Raw genomic sequence first — 25,198 nt, forward strand, 5'->3', positions numbered from 1 at the left:
AAAAAAATGTAAATATTCAAGTGTTACTGAATATGACACCAGTTGTAGATTGACGAGATCGGTGTTTTTTTTTAATGTAGCTTATGCCTTGCTTATCCACTTTTCAAAGTACATGAGATCAATTAGGCAGATATTTCTTATTCTATTTATTATTTAAATGATGAATTATCTTAAGCAGCACATATCAAATGTTCCAATATATGGTATAGTTATGCAAATATCTGCATGACAGACACAAATCTACCCAGTAACTCATAGTGAAAGTTGTTAGAGGAGTTTGTAATCTCAAGAAAATAGTATCTGCAAACACATTTTTTTCTTCTGTCACTTTCCTGCAGCAGATTTCCCCATCAACCTGCTATTTTGACAAATGAATTCAGAAATTCATTACTAGAGTATGAAAAATGTTAGCTGCATTCCATATTTCCATAAAATAATACATCTAAGTAGTTGTATCAACAGAATGAACATAGGAATGTCAACATGAGGCATTTTTATGGACGCACCTAGCACTTTTACTTTTACTATTTACCTGATTGGAGAGTCAAATGCAACGAAATTTCGTTCAAGGTGCACTGTGTCTAGGTGTACATCTGAATGACAATAAAATAAAGTTTTCATTCATTCATTCATTCATTCATTCATTCATTCATTCATTCATATTAAAGTCCTTCATCAAAACATGAGAGGAAAGAGCACAAAGGAACATTAAAAATCACACAATTTGTATGGTGTTTAATAAAGCGCTACATAAAATGTTAATGCATGCTTATTCTGGTTGGGTCAATATATTAGCATGGATAGGAATCTGGCTCCTTAAAAAATAGTGAATCAGATTGGCAATCAGTAACAAGTGAGATAGATAGATTTCCAATCAACGATGGAATCCTATGTTATGGGAAATGGCAAGAAAATCGACTTAAAGAATGATGAATGAGCAGAAGAGGCTTAAGGGTTTGTTTGGCCAACATCAGTTCCTACTCGTAATCGTGGTAAGTAAGGTGCCTCAGGAATCAGTGCTTGGTTATTATTTACCTGCAATGTACCTTAATGATTTGTATGAAAGAGCAATGTGTACTCCAGCCTAATTTGCTGATGATACAGGATAAGTAGACCAAGTTATAAGGTGGACACAAAACGACTCAATACTTTGGCGTAATGGGCCGCTGGAGGTCCTGCAGCAGCCTGGGGCCTGATTGGTTTGGGCACCGACCGCTCCAAGAGGCTGATCACGTGGATTGGACACAGCCTGCAGTGGCACGGAACATCTGAGCAGCGGTGGAGGACATCAAAAACATCCCCATGTCAGGCGCATCTCTGCACTTCCACCCCAGTGCCACCACCAGGACAATGGGCCTTTATGTCCAAGTTAAGACTACATTTTTAACAACTTTGAACTTGAAGCGTACAAGATGGGTCTGGAAACTTGGCGATTCTTGCGTACTACCTCAGTATAATCCACCATTCTTACACTCTTGTACTTAAGTATGATTGTGCCTATATATATTGGAAGATTTTTACTGAACAGTATGCAAAAAAAAATGTCACTGTACTTTGGAATAAAGTACCATTGAACCATTGGAGGGCTAATGGAATGTTATTCTTTTTGGCATGAAATATGGGATATAAAACTAGAGGTGTTTTGGCACAGCGTTACAGGGGGCTGAGCCTGTATAAAGCTTTTGTTCAATATTTAAGGAACGATGAACTTGCACTGGAAGCAGAGCAGAGAAGCTTAGCTTTTTACGTTGACATACGAAGAAAAGTCAAGCACGTGAGAGTAAACGAATAAAAGGTTGAATCATCTAAGATTTTGAGGATTGACAGGTTGTTTCCTCTAAGAGTATCTAAAAAAGCTTATTTTAAATGGAGTGCCGGTTCAGAATAAAGGAACACCCACTTAAGATGAAGATACAAAGGATTTTATTCTCAGAGGGTTCTGAATCTTCAGAATGTTCTCACAAAGAGCTGTGAAGGCAGAGTCATTGAATATATTCAAGGTAGAGATAGAGAGGCACTCAAATTAAAAGGAAGTCAAGAAGAATGGAAGAGATTGGAAAAGTTGAGATGAGGTCATGCGATATATTACAAAATAATGATATACAAAAATGGATCACACCAGCAAAGCAACAAGATACGTACTGAGTTTAAAAAAGACACACGGTGCTGGAATAACTCAGCGGGTCAGGCAGCACCTCTGAAGAATATGGTTAGGCGACATTTTGCGTTGGGACCCTTCAGAACTGAAACGTCGCCTATTCATCATCTCCAGAAATGGTGTCTGACCAGCTGAGTTACTCCAGTTCATTGTCTGTTTTTGTAAACCAGCATCTGCAGTTCCTTGCGTCTCCATGATACTTAGTTAGTCGGAGGAACAGAGTGTACAAACTAGGAAAACACTGAGCAGTTCATCAAGGTTACTCAGTATCTTCCATGCCAGCTTCCTCGGCCATCTAGATGGATAAAAGCATTATCTACAGATTCCCCTCAAAAACACACAATAGGAAATGGAAATTTACTGCTGTATCTTCAACTGGATATCTGGAATCTTTGATACTCTTGACTCTTGGGAGTAATGTTTCCATGTCCAATCCAGAGACTCAATGAAAGTTGTGGCTTGGGATAGCATAGCAGGACAGTATTTTCGGAAAAATTACTTTAAAGGCTGGTCATAAATATATTTAACATTATTCACAAGGTTGAGAGGCTATAATGGAAACAGGCTTGGCCACCTTGTGGCGTGTGACTCGTCTTCCGACACTCCACCATTAACACGGCATGTCATGAGTGTTGATATTTCCTCCTTCCCTGAATTAATAGTTCCAAAATTATAACTACACTACCCGGCCAAAGCAGCCGAGTTGATTGCCATTCCTTTCATCACCTAAAAACTGCTCCCATAATCAGTTGTGCAATGTAGCTCCATTTGCGTACATATAGGAACAGTACAGTTTAGATGCTTTCATCACCACCTGCCAAATCCCTGACCTCTAATACCTGGACTGACAAGGCCAGCTGGCCTCAAAATCACCACCATTGGCTGTGAATGATTTGGTTCAGTTTCAGATAGTCAATGGCTATAAGATTGTGACAGATAGTGATGTTTACAGCTTTGGTCTCCCACTACTTATTTGTAAGACATTGTTTCTCTTATCTGGTAATAGATGTTGTACAATCTCCCCAGCAACATAAAAAACAAGGTAGGGGAACAGGAGAGTTAATGATAAGGTGGAACAGTGAGCGAACAACTCACAGGTGAAAAGTGTGTTTATGGATGGTGCTGCCAAGTCATTGCACAACAATGGAAAATAGAAGACCAATAATAATACCAGGGTTGCAATATTGGTGGATAAAGATTTAGTCACCCTGTTATAGGAAAGATGTTAAGCTGGAAATGGTGCAAAGAAGATTCATGAGGATGTTGTCAGGATTTGAGAGCCTGAGCTATAGGGAGAGGTTGAGCAGGCAAGGACTTTATTCCTTTGCGCGCAGGAGGATCAGGGGTGATGTTATCGAGATATATAAGATGAGAGGAATAGATAGGGTAAACGCAGAGTCTTTTACCCAGAGTAGGGGAATCGAGAACCAGAATACATAGGTTTAAGGTGAGAGAGAGGAAAGATTTAATAGGAACCTGCGGGGCAACTTTTTACGCAAGGAGTTGTGGGTATATGGAACAAACTGCCAGACGAGGTAGTTGAAGGAGATAAGTTTAAAAAACATTTGGACAGGTTGATGGATAGGATAGGTTTAGAAGGATATGGCCAAAATGCAGGGAAGTGAGATTAGTGTTGATGGGGCATTTTGGTCAGCATGGGCAAGTTGGGCCAAAGGGCCTGCGTCCACACTTTATGACTCTATGACACTGTCCTGATCTCTAATTATTCCCCTAGCTGATCTCCAGGTTTCTGACCCACTGAATCTCAACAGACAGAATGTTAAAGATTTTAACCTCATTTTTAAATATTGTGACTACAAAAATAAACAGTAACTTTGTGAGAACTATCTGTAATAGAGAGAATGTGGAAGAATGGAAAATATGCAAGGTAAATATGCAATACTTAGTAAGTTAGTGGGACTGACAATTTACCACAGCCAGATATGGTGACATTCGGGGGACATTAGTAATGCTCAATGTAATTTCGTAAAGCTTGTGTTAAGGGCACATTTCCACAAACTGCAATATTGTAGATTATAGCCCATGTGAAGAATTGATATGCCAGGAAATAACAGAATAAAACTGGAAACAATAGTACCAGCTCTTATATGGGGCGGCACAATGGCAGTTAGTAGAGCTGCTGGCTTACAGTGCCAGAGATCTAGATAGAATCCTGACCTTGGGTGCTGTCCATGTGAAGTTTGCCCATTCTCCCTATGATCGCATGGATTTCTTCTGCGACCTCCGGTTTCCTCCCACATCCCAAATACATGTGGGTTTATAGGTCAATTGGCCTCTATAAATTACCCCCACAGTATCGGTGGATGAAAAAGCGAAATACCATATAACGAGTATGTACTCGTTATACATCGATGGTCGACGTGGACTTGGTGGGCCGATGGGTCTGTTCTATGCTTCTATCTATTCATTCAATCAGAATGAGAAATACCAGGTAAGGAATGAGCTGTTGCAGAAATGGATTTATCACAGATTTCATTTGAATAATTTTGTGAGAAATCAAGTAAGGTTGAACAAATTAATAGAATTTGTAGATGAATTTTTTGATGTACTTGGGAGGCACTATGCAAGAGCCTCACAGAAGCAGTTCAGTGCTCTTCATGTTCACATGCTTCATGGAACCCACCCATCCCTACATTTAACAGACCTTTCTATCACTGAGCTTGCCGGTTTCCTCAGTAAGTCCATCAACAACATTTGCCTCAGCAATTCCCTTAGTTATTACCTACGTATCACTTTTGTGTGTGAACAGGAACATGATTTGGTACAATATTAAGAACAAACAGATCCTTTCAAAAGACCTGTAAACAGCTGTAACATTCATATTAAACTGGGAATACTCAGATGGGTTCCCACTGCAAGTAAATCCCCAGTGAGACTTTGCTCCAAATGTGCACATCAATACCAGTTGACATTGAGTTCACAGTGAATTCTCCCAGTTATTCTCAAATAACACAGCCCCTCTCTTTCATTAGAAATCACCACAAAAGACACAAATCAGTTGTGAGCACCTGTCAACAGTAACCTGGCATAATGCCAGACGTAAGGGCAGGTGAAGTATTACGGGAGGGAAAGAAAACACTTTTGTAGTGTTTTAATATTTTCTGGCAGTTAATTCCATACACCATATGGCGCACACACACCACTAAATTAACATGCAGAAGCCTAGGAATTTTTACCACAGTTGATGGACAGGAAATAAGTTTGATATATTGGCAACTCATGGGTAGTTATTATTTTATTGATAGCTTTTTAGCTTCAATAATTCATTACCTGCCACCGTCAAGGCCCCAGAAACCTCCTCTCTTGCCTCTCTCAAATAAGCTGGGATGGATCTCATTAGGCCCTGGGTACTTCTTCAGCTCAATTGTCTTCAAGAGACCCAACACCACCTACTTCTTGATCTAAAAATGTCTTAGCCTATTAGTATACCAAACGCAGGCTTGGCGATCGTTTCGCTGAACACCCCCGCTCAGCCTGCCTTAACTAACCTGATCTCCCGGTTGCTCAGCACTTCAACGCCCCCTCCCATTCCCAATCTGACCTTCCTGTCCTGTGTCGCCTCCATTGTCAGAATGAGGCCCAGCGCAAATTGGAGGAACAGCACCACATATTTCGCTTGGGTAGTTTACATCCCAGTGGTATGAACATTGACTTCTCTAACTTCAAATAGCCCTTGCTTTCCCTCTCTATCCCCTCCCCTTCCCAGTTCTCCCACCAGTCTTACTGTCTCTGACTACATTCTATCTTTGTCCCACCCACTCTCCTGACATCAGTCTGATGAAAGGTCTCGACCCAAAAACACCCATTCCTTCTTTCCAGAGATGCTGCCTGTCCTGCTGAGTTACTCCAGCATTTTGTGTCTACCTTAGTATACCCCACACTGATCTCACTATCCTACAATCTGTCGCCTTGGTGAACACTGATGCAGAGCATGATTTTAGTAACTCGACTGTATCCTCTGACTCCAAAGATAAATTCTCTCCTTCATCCTTGTATGATTCTACTCTCTCCCTAGTTACTCTCTTGACTTTAAAATATGTGCAAAATGCCTTGGGATTCTCTTTAATCCTTTCTAGTAGGACATTTTAACCATTCAAATTCCATGCTTGAGTTTTTTGCTGCTTTCTATATATTCCCCCAAAGCTCTGTCTGATTTAATCTTCCTAACCCATACATATGCTCTCATTTTATTTTGCCATCCTTGACCCTCTTCCTTACTGGAACAAACTGGATCTGAACTTGGATCAACAGGCCTTTAGACAACTTCCACGTGTTAGATGCAGACTTTTCAATAAGAGCTGCTCCCAATTTAGTCTCCCCAGATCCTGCCTAACGATGATTTCGTTTTCCCTCCCCCCACAGGGTCCAGACATATGCTTATTCATAACGTCTCGGAAAGAACTGCAGATGCTGGTTTAAATCAAACATTGACACAAAATGCTAAAAATAACCCAACGGGATAGGCAGCATCTCTGGAGAGAAGAAATGTGTGACGTTTCGGGTCGAGACCCTTCTTCAGACTATTTTTATCCTTATTCATAACTATCTTAAAACTTAAGGAGTTGTGATCGCTGTTCATTAATGACTTGTATGAAAGGGAACTGTGTACTCTAGACGGTACACAAAATTGCTGGAGGAACTCAGCAGGTGCAGCAGCATCTATGGAGCGAAGGAAATAGGCGACGTTTCGGGCCGAAACCCTTCTTCAGACGATCATCTGTGTACTCTAGACTATGTATGAAGAAAGCTTCCAGACCAGACTTATCTTGTCACTTGGAAAATCAAGCTTGGTTAAAGGCATATTTGTCTGTCTATCAATAAATGGTGGTGTCTATGTACTCTAAGTTTAGGTTTCTGGGGTCCCTGCACTCAGAAGCCTTTAGACCATCCATATTAATTACTTTGAACTAACAAAGATGTTTGAACATTCAGAGGTGTCTTGTCAGCTACATGCGCTCACATTGTAAACGTATAATTCAATGGAACCTTTTGTCAAACTCAATATCACTGTAGCTATTGAAATTGTAACAAATCATCGACTGTTATCTTTGAACTTAAGAGTATGAAAACATATATGTACTTTGAGTCTGAAGAAGGGTCTCGACCCAAATCATCACATTTTCCTTTTTTCCTGAGACGCTATCTGACCTGCTGAGTTACTCCAGCTTTTTGTGTCTATATTCTACATGTACTTTGAGTTTGGAAAATTCTACTGGGAAGGTCTCCAAGACCATCCTGATGAATAAACACTTTTATACCAACCAGCTTCAACCTCTGAGTGGCTTAGTTCACAACGAATGTTCTAAGTATAAGTGTCAGGAAGTCATTTAACACTTTATTTAGACCACATTTGGAGTATTGTGTGTTCTGCTTGTCCATTCTGGGAAGGACGTGGTGGCTTTGGAGAGGGTGCAGAAGAGGTTCACCAAAATGCTGCACTTTGAGGTCATTAACTACAAAGAGAAAAACTTGGATTGTTTTGTCAAGATCATCAGAGATTGAGGGGAATCCCGATGGAAGTTTATCAAATTATAAGAGACATAGATAAAGACATCAACAGGCAAAATCTTATTTTTACAGTGGAAACATCAAAGGTTCGAGAGCTTATCCAGCATTTTCTGTTTTTATTTCAGATTTTGAGTACGTGCAGATGTTTTCATCTTGCTTCTTGATCGTGTTCTCATTTTGTTTTGTTTTGTTTAAACTTAAGAGGGTAAGTTTCTTACACTTGGAGATGAATATCCCAGGGCCCCATTGATGACCATTATTTGCTCTTTAGCTTTCAAAATGAACTGATCCCTCCAATATGGAAGAATTACCATAACACTTTCAATTTATCTTTCCTCCACTATTTCCCACAGATATTGGTTAGTAAGCTTGTTTTTAACTAGGCTGTTCCTTAACTTTAAGGGGTTTACCTCCATATTAAAATACCACACAGCCTGCATGGTAGTGGGCAGTTTGCTCTTCTGCCTCAGTTCAGAGACGGTTTGATCCTGACCTCGTGCGCTGTGCTGAGTTTGCATGCTCTTCCCATGAATTTGGAGATTTCACCATGTGTCTGGTCTCCACCCACTAGCCAGCTGGTTGGCTGCTATAAATTACCCATTAGTGTGGGAAGTGGCAAGAAAAGAATCAAAAAGGAGTTGATGGGCAGATGAAAATAAGTAGTGGAACAGGAAAATAAATGGATGGGGAATGGGACAGATGACATCACGTTGCTGGGAGCTAACATGGAACAGATGGGGCAAGAGACATGTCTGTATGGTAATAATTTCAGCATAACATGTTTTCTTCAGCGGGAATGGACTATTGTCCCATATACTACCATGGTTTCAAACTTTCTAATGAAATATGTTTTGTTAATAACATTCTGACAGCAATTTTTTGACATTCACTGTTTTTCAAAATATGTAGATTTGCCACACTGGTTAATCAATAATTTTCTCATTAAATTGCAAATGATTTAAAAATTAACACAAAACAGACAGGTTTGTCTTTTCAGATTTACTAATAAAGTAATTTAAAAGAAAATGGTACAAAGTAGCAAAAGCCAGCTCAATAATTCAAAGCAACGCCTGAGGGAGGAATACAATGCAAAAAGATGCAATTCCTTCTACTTAAATATAGATTGGAAAACAATTATTAAATTGCATCAATAACTTAACACCTGTAACAAAGTTTTGAACTGTTTAGACTAAATAGCAGAAAGCAGATATCCCAATCTTAATGCCAGCATTAAGATATTGTTAAGCAATGCAGAGCATAAAATAGCCACCAAGGCCACCAACATCAACATGATATACCAGGGCACTTCAGAAATTGTAATCACTTTTCCTGTGTCCAGCACATGATGTATACGTGCACTGCTTAAGATTATATTGTCAGTCCAATTTGTACCCCATATTCAGGGTTATATATTTAACTTTGTAATAACAGAATACAAAACTTTGATAGACATGACCTTTCAAAAAAGTCATTGTATTTGGATTTTAAAAAACTGCACATTAGTAATACAAAAACTAAACAAGGGTAGAAATTAAAATCAATGTTCACTAGATCATTATTTTAGGCCTGAAGTATAATTCATAGTGGAACGAACAAGCCAAATTTAAAGTTATGCTGGTGAGTTTTCCACTCTCCAACTTACTGCAAAAACAAAATTCTTACTCTACACATAATTTTTTCACTTTTTTGAAAAATAATTCTAATATGTGAACTATTTCTCTGTGAAGTATGTGAATATGTGAAGTGGCTATCTCTCTGCAGGATATAAAAATCAGAGCAAAAATTGCAGGCAAGCAAATAAAGCATTCCCTGTGCTTTAGAAAAGCAAAAGCAAACAGATATACATTTAGAATCCTTATACACTTGCAAACCCGGAATGTACTACAGAAAAAGTAGAAAATAAATGTGTGGTTTTCTGCCACTTAAATCTTAATTCAACTCAAAACATTTTAACTTAATTTCTGATACAGATTTTCTGCATTTTTTGGTTGAACAACCAAGGAGAAAGGAAGACAAATTAATACATAAAAGGGCATTTAAAAATTCAAACAAAAAGAAACATAGCTTGCATAGAATGCAAAAATTGCTACTGGCTACATGCTTTAAACAGGAAATGCAGGTACTGTAACTGGACATAGTGCAAACCCTGGCACTTTGTGCTGAATGGGGAAACCAAAGGCCTGGGCTGTGGGGCGGATTTAAAAAAATCTTGTTCAGGACCGTAGCATCTTCACTTCCTTAAATAACCAGTTCACCAAATAGCTGCTTGATTCCACGTACAAAGAATATGGCAAGGCTGCTCCAAGATCATTTAACGTAGTTTGAGTTCATCTCCGCTCCCCAGATTGGAGCCGGGACTGGGGTCCTGCCTGTGTGGCTACACAAAGAGAGAAAAAAAACAGGTCAACAGTGATGCAAATAATTAAATGGAAAAAATGTCCATTCAATCCACAGATGATACCTGACCCACTGAGTTTCTACCGCACTTTGTTTTATACCAGAGTTCAAGCTTCTTTTTTTTAGCACCATCCAGTGTTTTCTTCAGGAATTACATTTAAACCTGCAAATACACTCTCAATAGAAACTAATACTCACAACTGTGAAGCTGAATAAAGATGGATATAATTTTTTTGCTATTTGGGAGGTAAATAAATCAGAACAATTCCACAAGTGATAACTACGAAACCCTGAATGTGAGCAGTCCAAATCAAGGTCGGAAAAGAGTAGCATCAGATAAATTGCAGTCTGGTAAGGAAACTTGCATAATACATAATGACAATCAGAATCTCCAGAAAATCAAACGTAACTGTCAATCCAATTAGAAATCATTGAAGGTTTTAAATATTCACTAAACCAAGTGGAACCTGTTGGGCTCCAACGCAATATTCCACCAAACTGCGCAGTGCGGCTGACGGGTTCCCGTTGTGACGCCAGAGATCCCCGTTGCGTTGTGAGTCACAGCAACCCTCACCCAACTGCGTAGGCGCAGTAGGCAAGTGGGAGCGCGACTGCGACTTTTTTAAAGTTTAAAATGTCAATAACGTAAAATTTAAGATCAATGTGACCGCATCTCACTCTCCTTTAGTCCCCATACTATTCCCCATTTCCATTATCCTCCCTCCCCACCCTTCACCAACCCTCCTCTGCTTCCACCGCTCAACCCCCCTCCCCTCCTCTCTCCTCCCCTCCTCCATTACCTCGCATACGCCCTCCCTCTCCCCCTATCCTCCTCCCCTCCCCCTTCACCTCTCCTTTCCCTCCCTCCCTCCATAATCCCTCTCCCCGCCCTACCCCCCCCTCTCCATCTATCCCCTCCTCCCCACTCCTCCTATCCCATCCCCCAACTCTCCCTCCTCACCTCCCCCATTGGCCTCCTCTCCCTTTATCTAGCAATGTTACAAAAATTTTAGATTAAAAAAATCAAGTCTGCAATTTATCCCATCAGATAAAGCATACAAAGAAGTTTAATTTGACACCTAATTCACTTTCATATCTTCAGTATTAAAAAAGTTATGGCCATTTTCATACTCGGAAATTAGCATCTTGTTCCCTATTGCTTTTCCATTGACTTAACTCAAAAGCTGTGATCAAGGACAGTCAAAAGCCCATAACTTTCTTAACAATTAAGAGAACTGAATGAAATTTTCAGTAATTATAGATTGAAGCATTCTGAAACAAATATGAAACAATCTTACTTGGATGACCTGAAATTAAAGCATATAATTAATTAGTTACCTAATTGTAGCTAATTACAAAATTCAATTACTAGATCTAAACATCTATCAATTTCTTAAGAAAAGGTTAAGATTTTAAAATATCCTAAGTGTCCAAATAAAATTCACACAAGAATTCACAATATAACATGATTTTTAAATCTCATTGTCATGAATTTATAGGCCAAATGGAAGGAATTTAGTGTTTAATTCCCGTAAATTAATGGCCATTTTAATCATCTTGCGAGTGGGATTATGTGGAACACGATCGTTTGGAACGTTGTGGTTGCGGTTCTTCAGCAGCTAAACAGCCTGACAAAAATCGATTTCAACAGGCTGGGAAAAAATGGCATTTTAAACCCGCCCCCCTCAAAGGCGCCAAAGTCGCGCGCACGGCAGTGACAGAACGGCAGCGCCGCTGAAGGTAAGTTTTGTAACATACCTACTTTATCCCCCGCTCCCTACCTCCCCTCCAGCTATCCCCCCCCCCTCCGACCCCAATCTCCCTCCTCACCTCCCTCACTTTCCCCTCCCTACCCCCTCACCTCACCCACTTCCCCCTCCCTACCCTCTCCACTCCATCAATCCCCTCCACTCTCTCTCCTTACCTCCCCAAGATCTCCATGTAAACCACACGTCGGCTATAAAGTTGTATTTGAGGCAGGAGCTGTCGGGGGGGGGGGCGGGCGGGCAGATGGGTCGAGCAGCCCGGAGCTGCGGGAGGGGGAGGGAGCGGCCAAGGCTACGGCCTAGTCCTTGCCTCGGGTCCCGCTCCTCTCCCTTCCCATGGGCCGGGAGCAGCAGCGCCGCCACCCCCAGACCTCACCCCAGCGATCATTTCAAATCCCGCATGCACGGATACCAAGTCCACTGCGCACGCACGGGGAGACTTTCAGCTATTTTAAAATCTGCACGCGCGGATACCCTCAGTCCACTCCCTCCCTCCATAACCCCTCTTCCCTCCTTAACCACCTGTTCCCACTCCATAACCCCTCTTCCCTCCCTACCCTCCTCCTCTCTCTACCACCGTCCCCCCCCCCCCCTGCTCCCCTACTCCTCCCCTCCCCCTATCCCACCACCCACAATGAAAATTGCAACATTAAAAAAAAGGAATTCTCAATAAAAACTGCGTTTTTTCATTAATAAACCTAAACACAATGTTGGCTGTTAATGAAAACAGAAGAATTTGATTAAAACTGAGTTTTGTTGAAAATCATGATATTTTTACGTAAATGAGATTCGGGATCCCATTGTGGCGTTATTGTGCGCGGCTGACGGGCAGGGCAAGTTGGAAAAGTGGCTTTTGTAAAGTTTAAAGTGTCAATAACTTGTAAAATATAACATCAATCCGAACAAAACTTGTCTCTTTTACCTCCCAGGACAATGGTAAGGCGGACCAAAAACTGTAGCGCTATCGTGTACCATTTTGGCGGAGTTTTGAAACGTCACTCACTCACACGCATACAAACAAACAGAGAATTTTAGTAATATACTAGACCAAGTACAGCCAAGTTGGGTCTGCTCCCCCAACGCACCCGTTCCCTACCCATAGTCCCCATGGGAGGCCTGGTCCTCCAACTCAAGCCTTTCCCGAACGTAAGATTCCCACACTCCCATTGCCTCCCTCAGCAGTGCTCTTTAAAAAAAAATTCCAACTGCACTTGCCCTGCGTGTTGCAATGATCCCTGCTAGCCTAGCCATTGTGACGTCATCAGTTGAACCTGGTGGTTTTAAATTCAAATTATTTTTACTTTTTGAGACTTTTAATCAATAATGTCGAGAATAAGTCGAGATATAAAGCATAAAATGTTCTGATAAGGTGCTCCCGGCCTCGAGGGGAAATATGTCAATCGGAAAATGTAAAAATGTAATCGTTAACGCGTAGTGTTTATGCGAAGATGTAAAGACAACCACATACACACACACACACATACAAGATCAGACTTTTAATTAGTACTAGATTAAGTGGGACCCGTTGGGTACCAGTCACACGGGAGGCCTGGTCCCCCCAATGCAACCCATTCCCCAACGCAATAGTCCACCACTCACCTGTTCCCCCAACGCAACCCGTTCCCCAAAAGCAATATTCCACCACTCACCCATAGCCCCTAACTGCGCAGGCACGGGTCATTTCCCCTCATCCCTCAGCACTCCCCAGCCCCTCCTCTTCATGTGTGGGAGGGGAGGGGTGGGGGGAGTATAGTGGAGGGGGTGTGTGCGGGAGGGGAGGTGGGGGTGGGGATGGGGTATGGAGGTGTGGGTTGGGGGGTGTGGGGGACGAGGGGTTGTGGGGAATGGGGGATGGACGCAGCTCACACTCAGCTCATCCCGCACTCTGCTCACCTCGCCCCTTCAGCCTCAGCTCCCAGTCCCATTCCGGCTTCACTGAGGTTCAACTCAGCGGCTCCCGGCTCATCGTGCTGGTCGCCACAGAAGTAGCCCGCATGCTGCTCACTCCCCGCACGCTGCTCAACACACTCTGCTCCTTCAGCTTTATTATCCTCGACGCTGGTGATTGACAGCGGGTGCCGGAAGGAGCGTTTTTTTAAACGATTTTTAAACCTTCATAACTTTAGTACTATTTCACCGATCGAAACAAAACTTGTTGCACTTGCAGCACAGGAGAATGGCGAGTAAGGTGGCGAAACATCGCAGCACTATCGGGTACTGTTTTTGCACAAATTTAACAACAATGCAAACTGGAAGACAAGATGAGAGTTTTATATGTATATAGATATGACACTAGACCAAGTGGGACCCGTTGGGCCATGTTCCTCCATTGCAATATTCCACCATTCACCCGTTCCCCCAACGCAACCCGTTTCCACCACTCACCCATAACCCCAACCCAACCTGTTCCCCAACGCAATATTCCATCACTCACCCGTTTCCCCACGCAACTCGTTTCCACCATTCACTTGTTCCCCCAATGCAACCTGTTCCCCAACGCATTATCCCACCACTCATCCATAGCCCCCAACTACGCAGGCGCGGCTCATTTCTCCTTAAAAAATTCCTCGCTGCCAGGAATATTTTTTAAAATGCACCCTCAACTTTAAAAAAAATCCTTTCTGCCAGGAATATACTTGCTGCCAGGAATATTAAAAAAAGGGATTGCAACATTGTAGCTTGCAGTTGCACTTGTTAGTGCTGGCTGGATTGAGTGTCCTGAGATTGCAACATGGTAGCTGGTAGGGTTACAATCCCATCGTGAAGTCATAACTGCAGATGGAAGAATTATTTCTCAAATTTTGATTTTTTTAATTAAAAAATGTGAAATAACTTGTGAAATATAACAACAATCTGAACGAAACTTGGTGCAAACCACCAGACAATTGTGTGAAAGGTGGTGCAAAATGTTTAACTATATCGTGCACCATTTTGGAGTTCAGATAACTTCTTCAACTTGTGTATGGTGTGTACAGCCTAAAGTTGTCGGACAACTTGTTCTATTTGATCTTATTTGATTGTGCACGCCAGGTTGATTGCATTCGTCGAAACACGTGAATGAAAAGCTGGCAAACAAACAAATACGCTCACAGACAAGATGAGTTTTAGTAATGTATACTAGACCAAGTGGGACCCGTTCAGTCCCTGTCACATGGGAGGCCTGGTCCCCCAACGTAATATTCCACCACTCACCTAGAGCCCCCATGGGAGGCCTGGTCCCCCAATGCAACCCATTCCCCAATGCAATATTCCACCACTCACCCGGTCCCCCAACGGGCCCCGTTCCCCCAACACAATATTCCACCACTCACCTGTTCCCTGCAACCCATTTCCACCACTCACCCATTTCCCCCAACGTAATATTCCACCACTCACCCATAGCCTCCAACTGCGCAGGCACAGCTTGTATCCCCTTAAAAAATTCCTTGCTGCCAGAAATATTTAAAAAAAGGGATTGCAACATTGCAATTGCACTTGCTCGCTGGCAGGACTGAGTGTCCCGGGATTGCAACACTGTAGCTGGTAGGCGCGGTAGGCACAGTCCTGCACAGGCGCGGCTATAGAGGGAGGGAGGGGGGTAAAGAGGGAGAGCGGTAGAGATTGAGGGGTGGGGGGGGCGCGCAGCATCACAGGGGCGGGCTGGTCCCCGAACGCAATACTCCACCACTCACCAAATACTCACCACTCCCTAGAGAAGGATGGGGATAGAGAGGGAGGGGAGGGCAGAGAGGGAGGAGGGGCAGAGGGATGGGGGGGGGGGGGGGGCAGAGAGGGATGGGGGGCAGAGAGGGATGGGGGGGGCAGAGAGGGATGGGGGGGGCAGAGAGAGATGGGGGGGCAGAGAGGGATGGAGGGGGGGCAGAGAGGGTTGGGGGGGCAGAGAGATATGGGGGGGGCAGTGAGGGATGGGAGGGGCAGAGAGATATGGGGGGGGCAGTGAGGGATGGGGGGGGCAGTGAGGGATGGGGGGGCAGAGAGGGATGGGGGGGCAGAGAGGGATGGGGGGGCAGAGAGGGATGGGGGGGCAGAGAGGGATGGGGGGGGCAGAGAGGGATGGGGGGGGGCAGAGAGGGATGGGGGGGCAGAGAGGGATGGGGGGGCAGAGAGGGATGGGGGGGCAGAGAGGGATGGGGGGGGCAGTGAGGGATGGGGGGGGCAGTGAGGGATGGGGGGGCAGAGAGGGATGGGGGGGGCAGAGAGGGATGGGGGGGGTAGAGAGGGATGGGGGGGGGGCAGAGAGGGATGGGGGGGGGCAGAGAGGGATGGGAGGGCAGAGCGGGATGGGAGGGCAGAGAGGGATGGGAGGGCAGAGAGGGAGGGTGGGCAGAGAGCGAGGGAGGGCAGAGAGCGAGGGAGGGGAGAGAGCGAGGGAGGGGAGATAGAGAGGGAGGGAGGGCAGAGAGGGAGGGAGGGTATAGAGGGAGGAGATAGAAATGGATGGGGAGAGGGTGGAAGGGGAGGGGGTAGAGGCAGCACCTACCTAGGTCGTAGAGCAATGCCAGGGCCTGGAACTCGGCCCGATTCTCGTACTCAGCCCGGCCCTGGCTGTAGACTGCAGCCGTCAGTTCGGCCGCCACAGTCTCCAGTCCAGGCCCCGACTTCATCTCCGGGCTCATCCTTTGTTCAACCTGCGCCGTCTTTTTCGGCTGTGTGGGGGGTGTGAATAACCCGGGAGGGGGGGAGGTGGGTGATGTCACTCGGAGAGCGTGGAATATTCTGTGTGAGGGGCTCCGAGCCGAGTCATTGTGACGTCATCAGTGGAAGCTTGCCGTTTTAAAACAGAGTTTTGGGATTTCTTCATTGAAACAAAGAAATATAGAAAATAGGTGCAGGAGTAGGCCATTCAATATGATCATGGCTGATCATCCAACTCAGTATCCTGTACCTGCCTTCTCTCCATACCCCCTGATAGATTTGGCCCTTGTGGCTAAAGGTAACTCCCTCTTAAATATAGCTAATGAACTGGCCTCAACTACCTTCTGTGGCAGAGAATTCCAGAGATTCGCCACTCTCTGTGTGAAAAATGTTTTTCTCATCTCGGTCCTAAAAGATTTCCCCCTTATACTTAAACTGTGACCCCTTGTTCTGGACTTCCCCAACATCGGGAACAATCTTCCTGCAACTAGCCTGTCCAATCCCTTAAGAATTTTGTAAGTTTCTATAAGATCCCCCCTCAATCTTCTAAATTCTAACGAGTACAAGCCGAGTCTATCCAGTCTTCCTTCATATGAAAGTCCTGACATCCCAGGAATCAGTCTGGTACTCCCTCTATGGCAAGAATGTCTTTCCTCAGATTAAGATCACCCTCCATCCCAAATTGGACATAGTGAAAAAGAATCATGATCTATTTATTAACTAAGTAAGTAAGTTTATTGGCCAGGTATTCACATACAAGGAATTTGCCTTGGTGCGCAGTACACCGTGGCTGCCATCGTCGGGCCAGCAGCTGCAAGCAGCAGCAGCAGCTACTCTGCAAGCAGCTACACTGCAAGCATTGTCCATGACAATCACAAATAGTGCCTTTCAAGGCACAGTAACTTATCAGGGACAAGGGAAGCATAATCAATGTGGGTCTTTCTCACATCACAGTGATCAACTTCCTTATTAACTGTATTAATTTAAATCCATTTTCTTCCCCAGCCTCCACCACGCATCATAGCCATGCTGCAGACAGAAGACTGCAAACCAGGGAGTAACATTTAGCACATAGTTCTATTGAAGGAGCTACACTTTGATGATAGGACAATAATGTTTTGTGTAATGCCAGTTCAAGCACTTATTAAAATCGAAAGAGTTTGCTGCAACATTACATCTTCAGCCAAAACCATTGAAAACATATTGTTCTTTTATTTCTCCGGATACGGGTCGTCCAGAACTCAAAATGATTACAGCAAATTAGTTCACTCCCAAGTAAATCAATGCATGCACATTATTTTGATCCAAGATATGTTGAAAGAATGTTAGCGTTGAAATAAATAAAATTTGGAGACTGAAGAAATTACCATTCTGGATTTCAAGTCTTAATCAAAAATAATCTTGCTCTCTTGGTGATCAAGACTCTTTCCGCACAAGATATTGACTGAAAGCATTAATTTAAACTAAACAAGCTTTGTACCATGGAATAATATAAATGAAAAGTTATGTGAATGCTGGAAACCATTAGGAGAAAAGTCAGGCACCATTTCTGAAAAAGCACAAATGGTGTCTGGAGGAAGAGAAACAGTGGACTATAATGCATACGTTATGCATTATATGTGATGTAATTGTACATAACATGTTATGTAGCTCTTTTAAGACAGAAGACTAATGCACGCAAGCTGTATAGTGCTGAAACCTGGAGCTCCAATCTCTACAGGGGGTGGTGGGCTGGATGTTTAAGGAACCAACTGTTTTTTATGTTTTACTGAAGGAATGGACTGTAATCTGTTCTCTATTAAAGTAATTTCAAGCAAGGAAACATTTTTTTTCAAACAGAGAAGCCAGGAAGCCTACAACCATTGTATAATATACGACTGCTTACAAATAATCTGATCAAGTACAGCTGGGTTAGTTTAAAAGCTTACTTTAATGTGCCCAACCATTTAAAGATAAATGGCAATAACTAAAGTGGATCATTTACTATATATATCATCTGTTGGAACCCATAACGTCATCCGCCTATTCCCTCCACAGTTGCTGCTTGACCCACTGAGTTCCTCCAGCACTTTGTTTTACTCAAGATTCCATCATCTGCAGTTCCTTGCGACTCCACTAAACTTATCATTATATGTTGAGCCATGCACTCGCCCCACCCAACTGTTTATTTGCTGAAATGCAAAAACACAAATAGAAGAGAAATTGTGTTTCAAGCCAGACATACAAGACAAAATTTCAGTAAGAACAAAAAACACAAGTATGGAACTCCTCAGCAGGTCAGGCAGCAACTATAGAGGGAAAGTGAGGGGGTAGGGCACACTGGGAAGTGACAGGGGGTGGGGGGGATACAGGTGAATGGGGGTGGAGTTGATTGGTGACTGGAATAAGTGACAGGCTAGAGATGGAGTCAAAAGGGTGTCAGTTAAGGAAAGAAGAGGTGTGAAATGCAAAGCCGGGAGGGAAGGATATGGGTATAATTACATAATGGGGGGGGGGGGGGGGGGAGAGAGAGGAATTAAAGGGACATGTAGGACTAAGGAAAGGAAGATGCGTGTACAGGGGGAGGAGCAAGGTGACAAGGTTAGTGGGAGAAATGTGTATGCAGGGGTTGAGATAGGGCAAGGAAATAGTGTGGGGTTTTGGAAAGTGATTACTTGAAATTGGAGAATTAATTGTTTATGCCGTTAGGTTGTAAACTACCCAAGCTGAATCCATGATGTTGTTGTTCCACTTTTCAATCCTCACTGGCAATGGAGGAGGCCAAGGATAGAAGGGTTGGTATGGGAAGGGGAATTAAACGGCAGAGGCTGCATGGGCAAGGACGTTTTTTTCCACGGGGCATTGGAGCCCAAGGGATAACTTTGGAAGATAGAAAATCATGACGGCCATGGATAAAGTGGCAAGCCAGTCTTTTTCTAAGGGAAGTGGAGTCCAAAGCTAGGTAGCATAAGTTTATGGAAAAGGGGAAAGAGTTAAAAGTGAAACGAGGGGTACCTTTTTCCACATAGCGGGTGGTGCATAAATGGAATGGGCTGCCAGACGAAGGGATAGAGGCGGGTACAATTACGACATTGAAAAGAGACCTGGACTAGTACATGGATATGATAGATTTAGAGGGATATGGGCCTGACGTAGGCAATTTGACTAGCTCAGTTAGACAATTTGGTCGTTGTGGATGACTTGGGCTGAAGGGCTTGTTTCTGTGTTGTATAGTTTTAAGAATATAGAAAAATAAACCTTTTCCACGTCCTTAAATTGAAAGTATATTGGAAAAATGATTAAATATAATAGTCCATGTAGAACAGATTATAGCCACTTACAAATATTTGCAATTGCAGTACTTCTAATCAAAAGGGGGTGAGAATACTGATAATAGCCACCAAAAATGTATTTAATGATGCTTTACAGATGGCTGATATGGTAAACAGAAATACGGGAGTTAGAAGGCATTTTTTGGGCAAGGAGGAATGTATCACGGGGACCCTTATCTTGGCGCAGACCGAGAGCAAAATGTTTCAACCTTGGGATGAAAAAAACCGACTAGATGAAATTATTCCTGACAAAGAATAATTGTTTAAAATGTCTTTTGCACAAAGGAGATCAGGCTGTAAAAGTAAACATAATGGAGAATTCATCTCCATTGCCAGGGTGAGGCTCAATACAAACTTCAAGAACACCATGTTTTGCCTGTGTAGTCTACAACCCAATGGAGCACTGAATTTTCTCATTTCAAGATTCAAGAGAGTTTATTGTCATGTGTCCCAGATAGGACAATGAAATTCTTGCTTTGCTTCAGCACAACAGAATATAGTTGGCATGAATACAGAACAGATCAGTGTATCCATATACCATTATATAAATATATACACACATGAATAAATAAACAGATAAAGTGCAAATAAACAGATAATGGGCTATTAATGTTCAGAGTTTTGAGTTGAGTTTAATAGCCTGATGGCTGTGGGGAAGCAGCTATTCCTGAACCTGGACATTGCAGTCTTCAGGCTCCTGTACCTTCTACCTGAAGGTAGCGGGGAGATGAGTGTTTGGCCAGGATGGTGTGGGTCCTTGATGATACTGCCAGACTTTTTGAGGCAGCGACTGCGATAGATCCCCTCGATAGTAGGGAGGTCAGAGCCGATGATGGACTAGGCAGTGTTTACCACTTTTTGTAGTCTTTTCCGCTCCTGAGCGCTCAAGTTGCCGAACCAAGCCATGATGCAAACGGTCAGCATGCTCTCTACTGTGCACCTGTAGAAGTTAGAAAGAGTCCTCCTTGACTTACCGACTCTCTGTAATCTTCTCAGGAAGTAGAGGCGCTGATGTGATTTCTTTATAATTGCATCAGTGTTCTTGGACCAGGAGAGATCTTCAGAGATGTGCACGCCCAGGAATTTGAAGCTCTTGACCCTTTCCACCATCGACTCGTTGATATAAATGGGACTGTGGGTCCCCATCCTACCTCTTCCAAAGTGCACAATCAGTTCCTTGGTTTTGCTGGTGTTGAGGGCCAGGTTAATGTGCTGGCACCATTTGGTCAGTCGGCCGATCTCTCTTCTATACTCTGACTTTTTGTTGTCTAAGTGGTCCAGAGCGTAGTGGAGAGCCAGCAAGATCGTATCCACCGTTGATCTGTTGTGGCGGTAGTCGAACTGCAGTGGGTCCAGGTTTTTGTCGAGGTAGGAGTTGATTTGCGCCATGATCAACCTCTCAAAGCACTTCATCACCACAGACGTTAGTGCCACTGGACCATAGTCATTGAGGCACGTCACCTTGCTTTTTTTTTGCACCGGTATAATTGATGCCGTTTTAAAGCAGGTGGGAACTTCAGACCTCAGAAGCGAGAGGTTGAAAATGTCCGTAAAAACTCCAGCCAGTTGGTCCGCACAGGTTTTTAGAACACGACCGGGAATACCATCAGGTCCAGAGGCTTTTCAAGGGTTCACCCCTCTGAAGGATTTTCTGACGTCGGCCTCTTTGACTGTGACTGAAATACCATCACAGCGAATGGGAGCTCAAGAAGGCACATCAGTGTTCTCCCTATCAAAGCGTGCGTAAAACGCATTGAGCTCGCCAGGGAATGATGCTATGCCGACATTCGAGCTACCTCCTGATTTTGCCTTGTAGGAGGTGATTGCATTCAGGCCCCGCCACAGCTGCCGAACATCTGTCTCATCTTCCAGCTTGGAGCAGAAGTCCCTTTTGGCCTTTTTGAAGGCCTTACCAAGGTCGTATCTGGACTTCTTGTAGACCACTGTGTCATCAGACATGAATGCCCGGTGTGTGGTCTTCAGAAGAGTGCGGATCTCAAAGTTCATCCAAGGCTTCTGATTGGGAAACACTCGGAAGGTTTTTGTAGGGATGCAGTCCTCCACACATTTCTTTATGTAGTCTTTAATGACAGTCCCTGAACAATGCCCAGTCTACAGACGCCAAACAGTCCTGAAGTGGTTCCTCTGCCCCCCCCCCCCCCCCCCCCTCCCAGCTCTGAACAGTCCTCACCTTTGGGGGTGCACTCTTCAATTGCTGCCTGTTGGCAAGAAGAAGTGAGGATTTACCGAAGTGAGGGCGAGGGATAGAGAGATAGGCATTCTTGATGGTGGTGTAGCAGTGGTCGAGGGCGTTTGGTCCTCTGGTGCAGCAGGAGACATGTTGGTGGAAGTTAAGGTTTGCTTTATTTAAGTCCCCAGCTATGGTGGTAAACGCCTCGGGGTAAGACCTCTGGCGTTTGTTGACCACAGCGTGCAGCTCCTCCAGTGCCAGACGGACGACTGCCTGGGGTGGGATGTAGACTGCGATCAGGATGATGGAGGTGAATTCCCTTGGAAGGCAGAAGGGGCGACATTTCACCGCCAGATGTTCGAGGTATGGAGAGCAGGAGTTGGAAACGACTGCCACATATGAACACCACGCAGAGTTGACCATGAGGCAGACGCCCCCTCCTCTCCCTTTGCCAGATGCCTGCGTACGATCCATACGGTGGATGGAGAACCCTTCAGGCTGGACCGCTGAGTCTGGGGAGCTGGGGGTGAGCCATGCCTTCTGCATTCCATTTCTCTCTCTCCCCCCCCTCTGGTCTTTCCATTTTAGTTTCCTTTCCCATACACCCTTACATCATCCCATCACCCATTCTTGCCTTCCTGATTCCATCCACCTACAACCCACACATTATACCCACCGATTTCCTCCCCTAACCGGTTCCATTTGCCCTTCATCTCTCCCTTAATGTTTCCCATTATCTCCTTCAGCCTTTTCTCCCTTGTTTGCTTTCAGCTATCACCCACTTGCCTCTGCCTCCTAGCTCCACTACTCCTTCTACCCCACTGACTCTATCTGGCTGTCATCCTTCATCCTTCCTTGGTCCAACTATCACCACCAGTCCTCATCTCATCCCAGCCTTCTCTCTTCTTTATATTGATTACCTCTCATCTCGACTCTCAGTGCTGAGGGGTCTCAACCTGAAACCATTATGTTTGGCAAGACATTGTGGGCCAAAGGGCCTGTTCCAGTGCTATACTGTCTATAGTCTGTTCGGCTCTGAACTGTTGACAATTCCTTCTTCTCTTCCACAGATGATGCTCAACTGCAGATTTCCTCCAGCAGTTTTATTTTATTTGATCCAGATTCTTTTGCATGCCCTCATTTCTAACACATTTGGTTCCACCTATCACCAGCTAAAAGCAAATTGCTAATGGGACTCAAGCAGGTCAGGCAGTGGAGGGAAGTGGACATACGATGTTTCAGGTTGGATGCTTCTACACTTTGGGGGTCCTGGAACATCTTCTGCCTATTTCCCTCCAGAGATGCTGCCTTACCTGCCGAGTTCCTCCAGAAGATTGTTATTTGCTCCAGATTTCAGCATCTGCAGTTGCGTGCGTCTCCAAATTTAGCTGTTCCTAGATTTCAAGAGCACATACATGCCAGCAGATTAATAATCTAATTACCCCCCTCCCACAATCCCTAACTTAACAAGAAGTTTCCTAACCTCTCACCTCCATGTCCTCTCGATGGGACCTGTCTCTGTCTTCAAAATCTCTGACTCTTCGTCGGGAATCCTCAAACGCCTGTTGTGCCAGGGTATCTTCCTGCTATAAAAAGTAATAAGTAACACCCGTTTTATTTTAGCTTGCACTCAATGGTTAATTAGAAGTGGTAAGGAGTTCAATAATTTTCTGTTAAATCTTAGAATGACATTCAAAGTTTATTTGCACAACATAAGTATAATTTTGGAATTTAGTCATAATTCAGATGATAAAGCTTCTGTCTAATGATGCATAGGTTTTGGGAAATACCAATGAATATAATTAAGGTCAATATATGTAGGATCAGTTATACGTTTCTCTTTTAAATACAATATAGTATTGTATGCGATTCATATCAATGTGATTGTAAATTGTTAGAGAAGCCATGAACTTTCAGGTTTGTTAAATAACAAATATTACCAATATCCTACTACACGGCTTTCAAATACACTCTGAATACTATTTGACTCGGTCTTAAATTTTACTGGTCTAAAATAATTACGTGATAATTTTACAAATAAGCTGTGTGGTCTGAGAAAATGGGTAAAAAGTGAAGCCAAATTAAATACATTTAAATGTACTGGTATTGCTCTTATTCATATTTGGGAGAAAACAAATCATTATATGAGGTTCTACTGCAGTTGTACAGGGCCCTGGTGCGACCGCACCTGGAGTATTGTGTGCAGTTTTGGTGTCCTAATTTGAGGAAGGACATGCTTGCTATTGATAGTACAACGTTGGTTCACCAGGTTAATTCCCGGGATTGCGGGACTGACAAATGATGAAAGAATGGATCGACTGGGCTTATATTCACTGGAATTTAGAAGGATGGGAGGAGATCTTATAGAAACATATAAAATTCTCAAGGGATTGGACAGGCTAGATGCGGGAACAATGTTCCCCATGTTGGGGGAGTCCAGAACCAGGGGTCACAGTTTAAAAATAAGGGGTAAGCCATTTTCAGCCAGAGTTGTGAATCTGTGGATTCTACCAAAGAAGGCAGTGGGGGCCAATTCACTGGATGTATTCGAGAGAGAGTTAGATATAGCTCTTGTGGCTAACGGAATCAAGGGATTTGGGGTGAAATCAGGAACAGGGTACTGATTCTGGATGATCAGCCATGATCACATTGAATGGCGGTGCTTGCTCGAAGGGCCGAATGGCCCACCCCTGCACCAATTTTCTATGTTTTTATTTCTCCACAAAACATTCAGCCACAGTATTGTGTCCAGTTCTGGTTGTCACACTTTTGGAATCATGCAGAACAGATTTAGCAAACTCTTCGTAGAGAAGAACATCAGTAATGTGGATTGAGATCAAATCTAAAGTTGCTTTCGTAATGGCTGTGAATGCATTTAAAATTATGGAGGATCTGGACATTGTTGACAAATTGTTCCCATTGGCATATGGGTAAACAAAAAACCTAGGATATTGAATGGTTGGTTAGCAAAATAACCTAAAATGAACTTTAAAAATATATGTAGTGCCTGAATTGCAACGATAAGGGGAGCCAGGCAGAGGAAACATTCAATTATAGAACTCAAAATGCAGCTGGATAGCTATCTGAAAGGAAAATAATTTCAGAGTTAAAGTGAAAATATGAGACAGTGTGATAAGCTAGTGTTCCAACACAAACCTAGAATAGACTCAATGAACTGAATAGCTTTCCCCCATGCTGTGACTATTCTGTG

At 43.5% G+C, this 25,198-nt stretch overlaps 1 protein-coding gene and 1 long non-coding RNA gene across 4 annotated transcripts in view; one reads left to right on the forward strand and one right to left on the reverse strand.

Moving 5' to 3' along the window:
* The first annotated feature begins 6,596 nt into the window (after positions 1-6,596).
* Positions 6,597-7,108, forward strand: LOC116982735. Its single transcript, XR_004414523.1, has 2 exons — positions 6,597-6,782; positions 6,889-7,108. It is a non-coding gene; the product is annotated as an uncharacterized LOC116982735 (long non-coding RNA).
* Positions 7,109-8,671: 1,563 nt separating this feature from the next.
* cbfb (core-binding factor subunit beta) overlaps positions 8,672-25,198 on the reverse strand; it is a 65,297-nt gene continuing 48,770 nt past the window's right edge. For 2 of the 3 annotated variants that reach the window (XM_033036139.1, XM_033036140.1), the window contains 2 exons: positions 23,478-23,573; positions 8,672-10,064 (listed from right to left, as the gene is read on the reverse strand). In XM_033036139.1, coding sequence (XP_032892030.1) covers positions 9,999-10,064; positions 23,478-23,573 — 162 coding nt within the window. In that variant the 3' untranslated portion in view covers positions 8,672-9,998. Of the gene's footprint in view, positions 10,065-23,470; positions 23,574-25,198 lie in introns of all 3 variants that reach the window. The other variant, XM_033036141.1, reaches the window with a different exon arrangement.

The sequence above is a fragment of the Amblyraja radiata genome, chromosome 17, assembly GCF_010909765.2.
Source record: "Amblyraja radiata isolate CabotCenter1 chromosome 17, sAmbRad1.1.pri, whole genome shotgun sequence".
Classification (NCBI taxonomy): Eukaryota; Metazoa; Chordata; class Chondrichthyes; order Rajiformes; family Rajidae; genus Amblyraja; species Amblyraja radiata.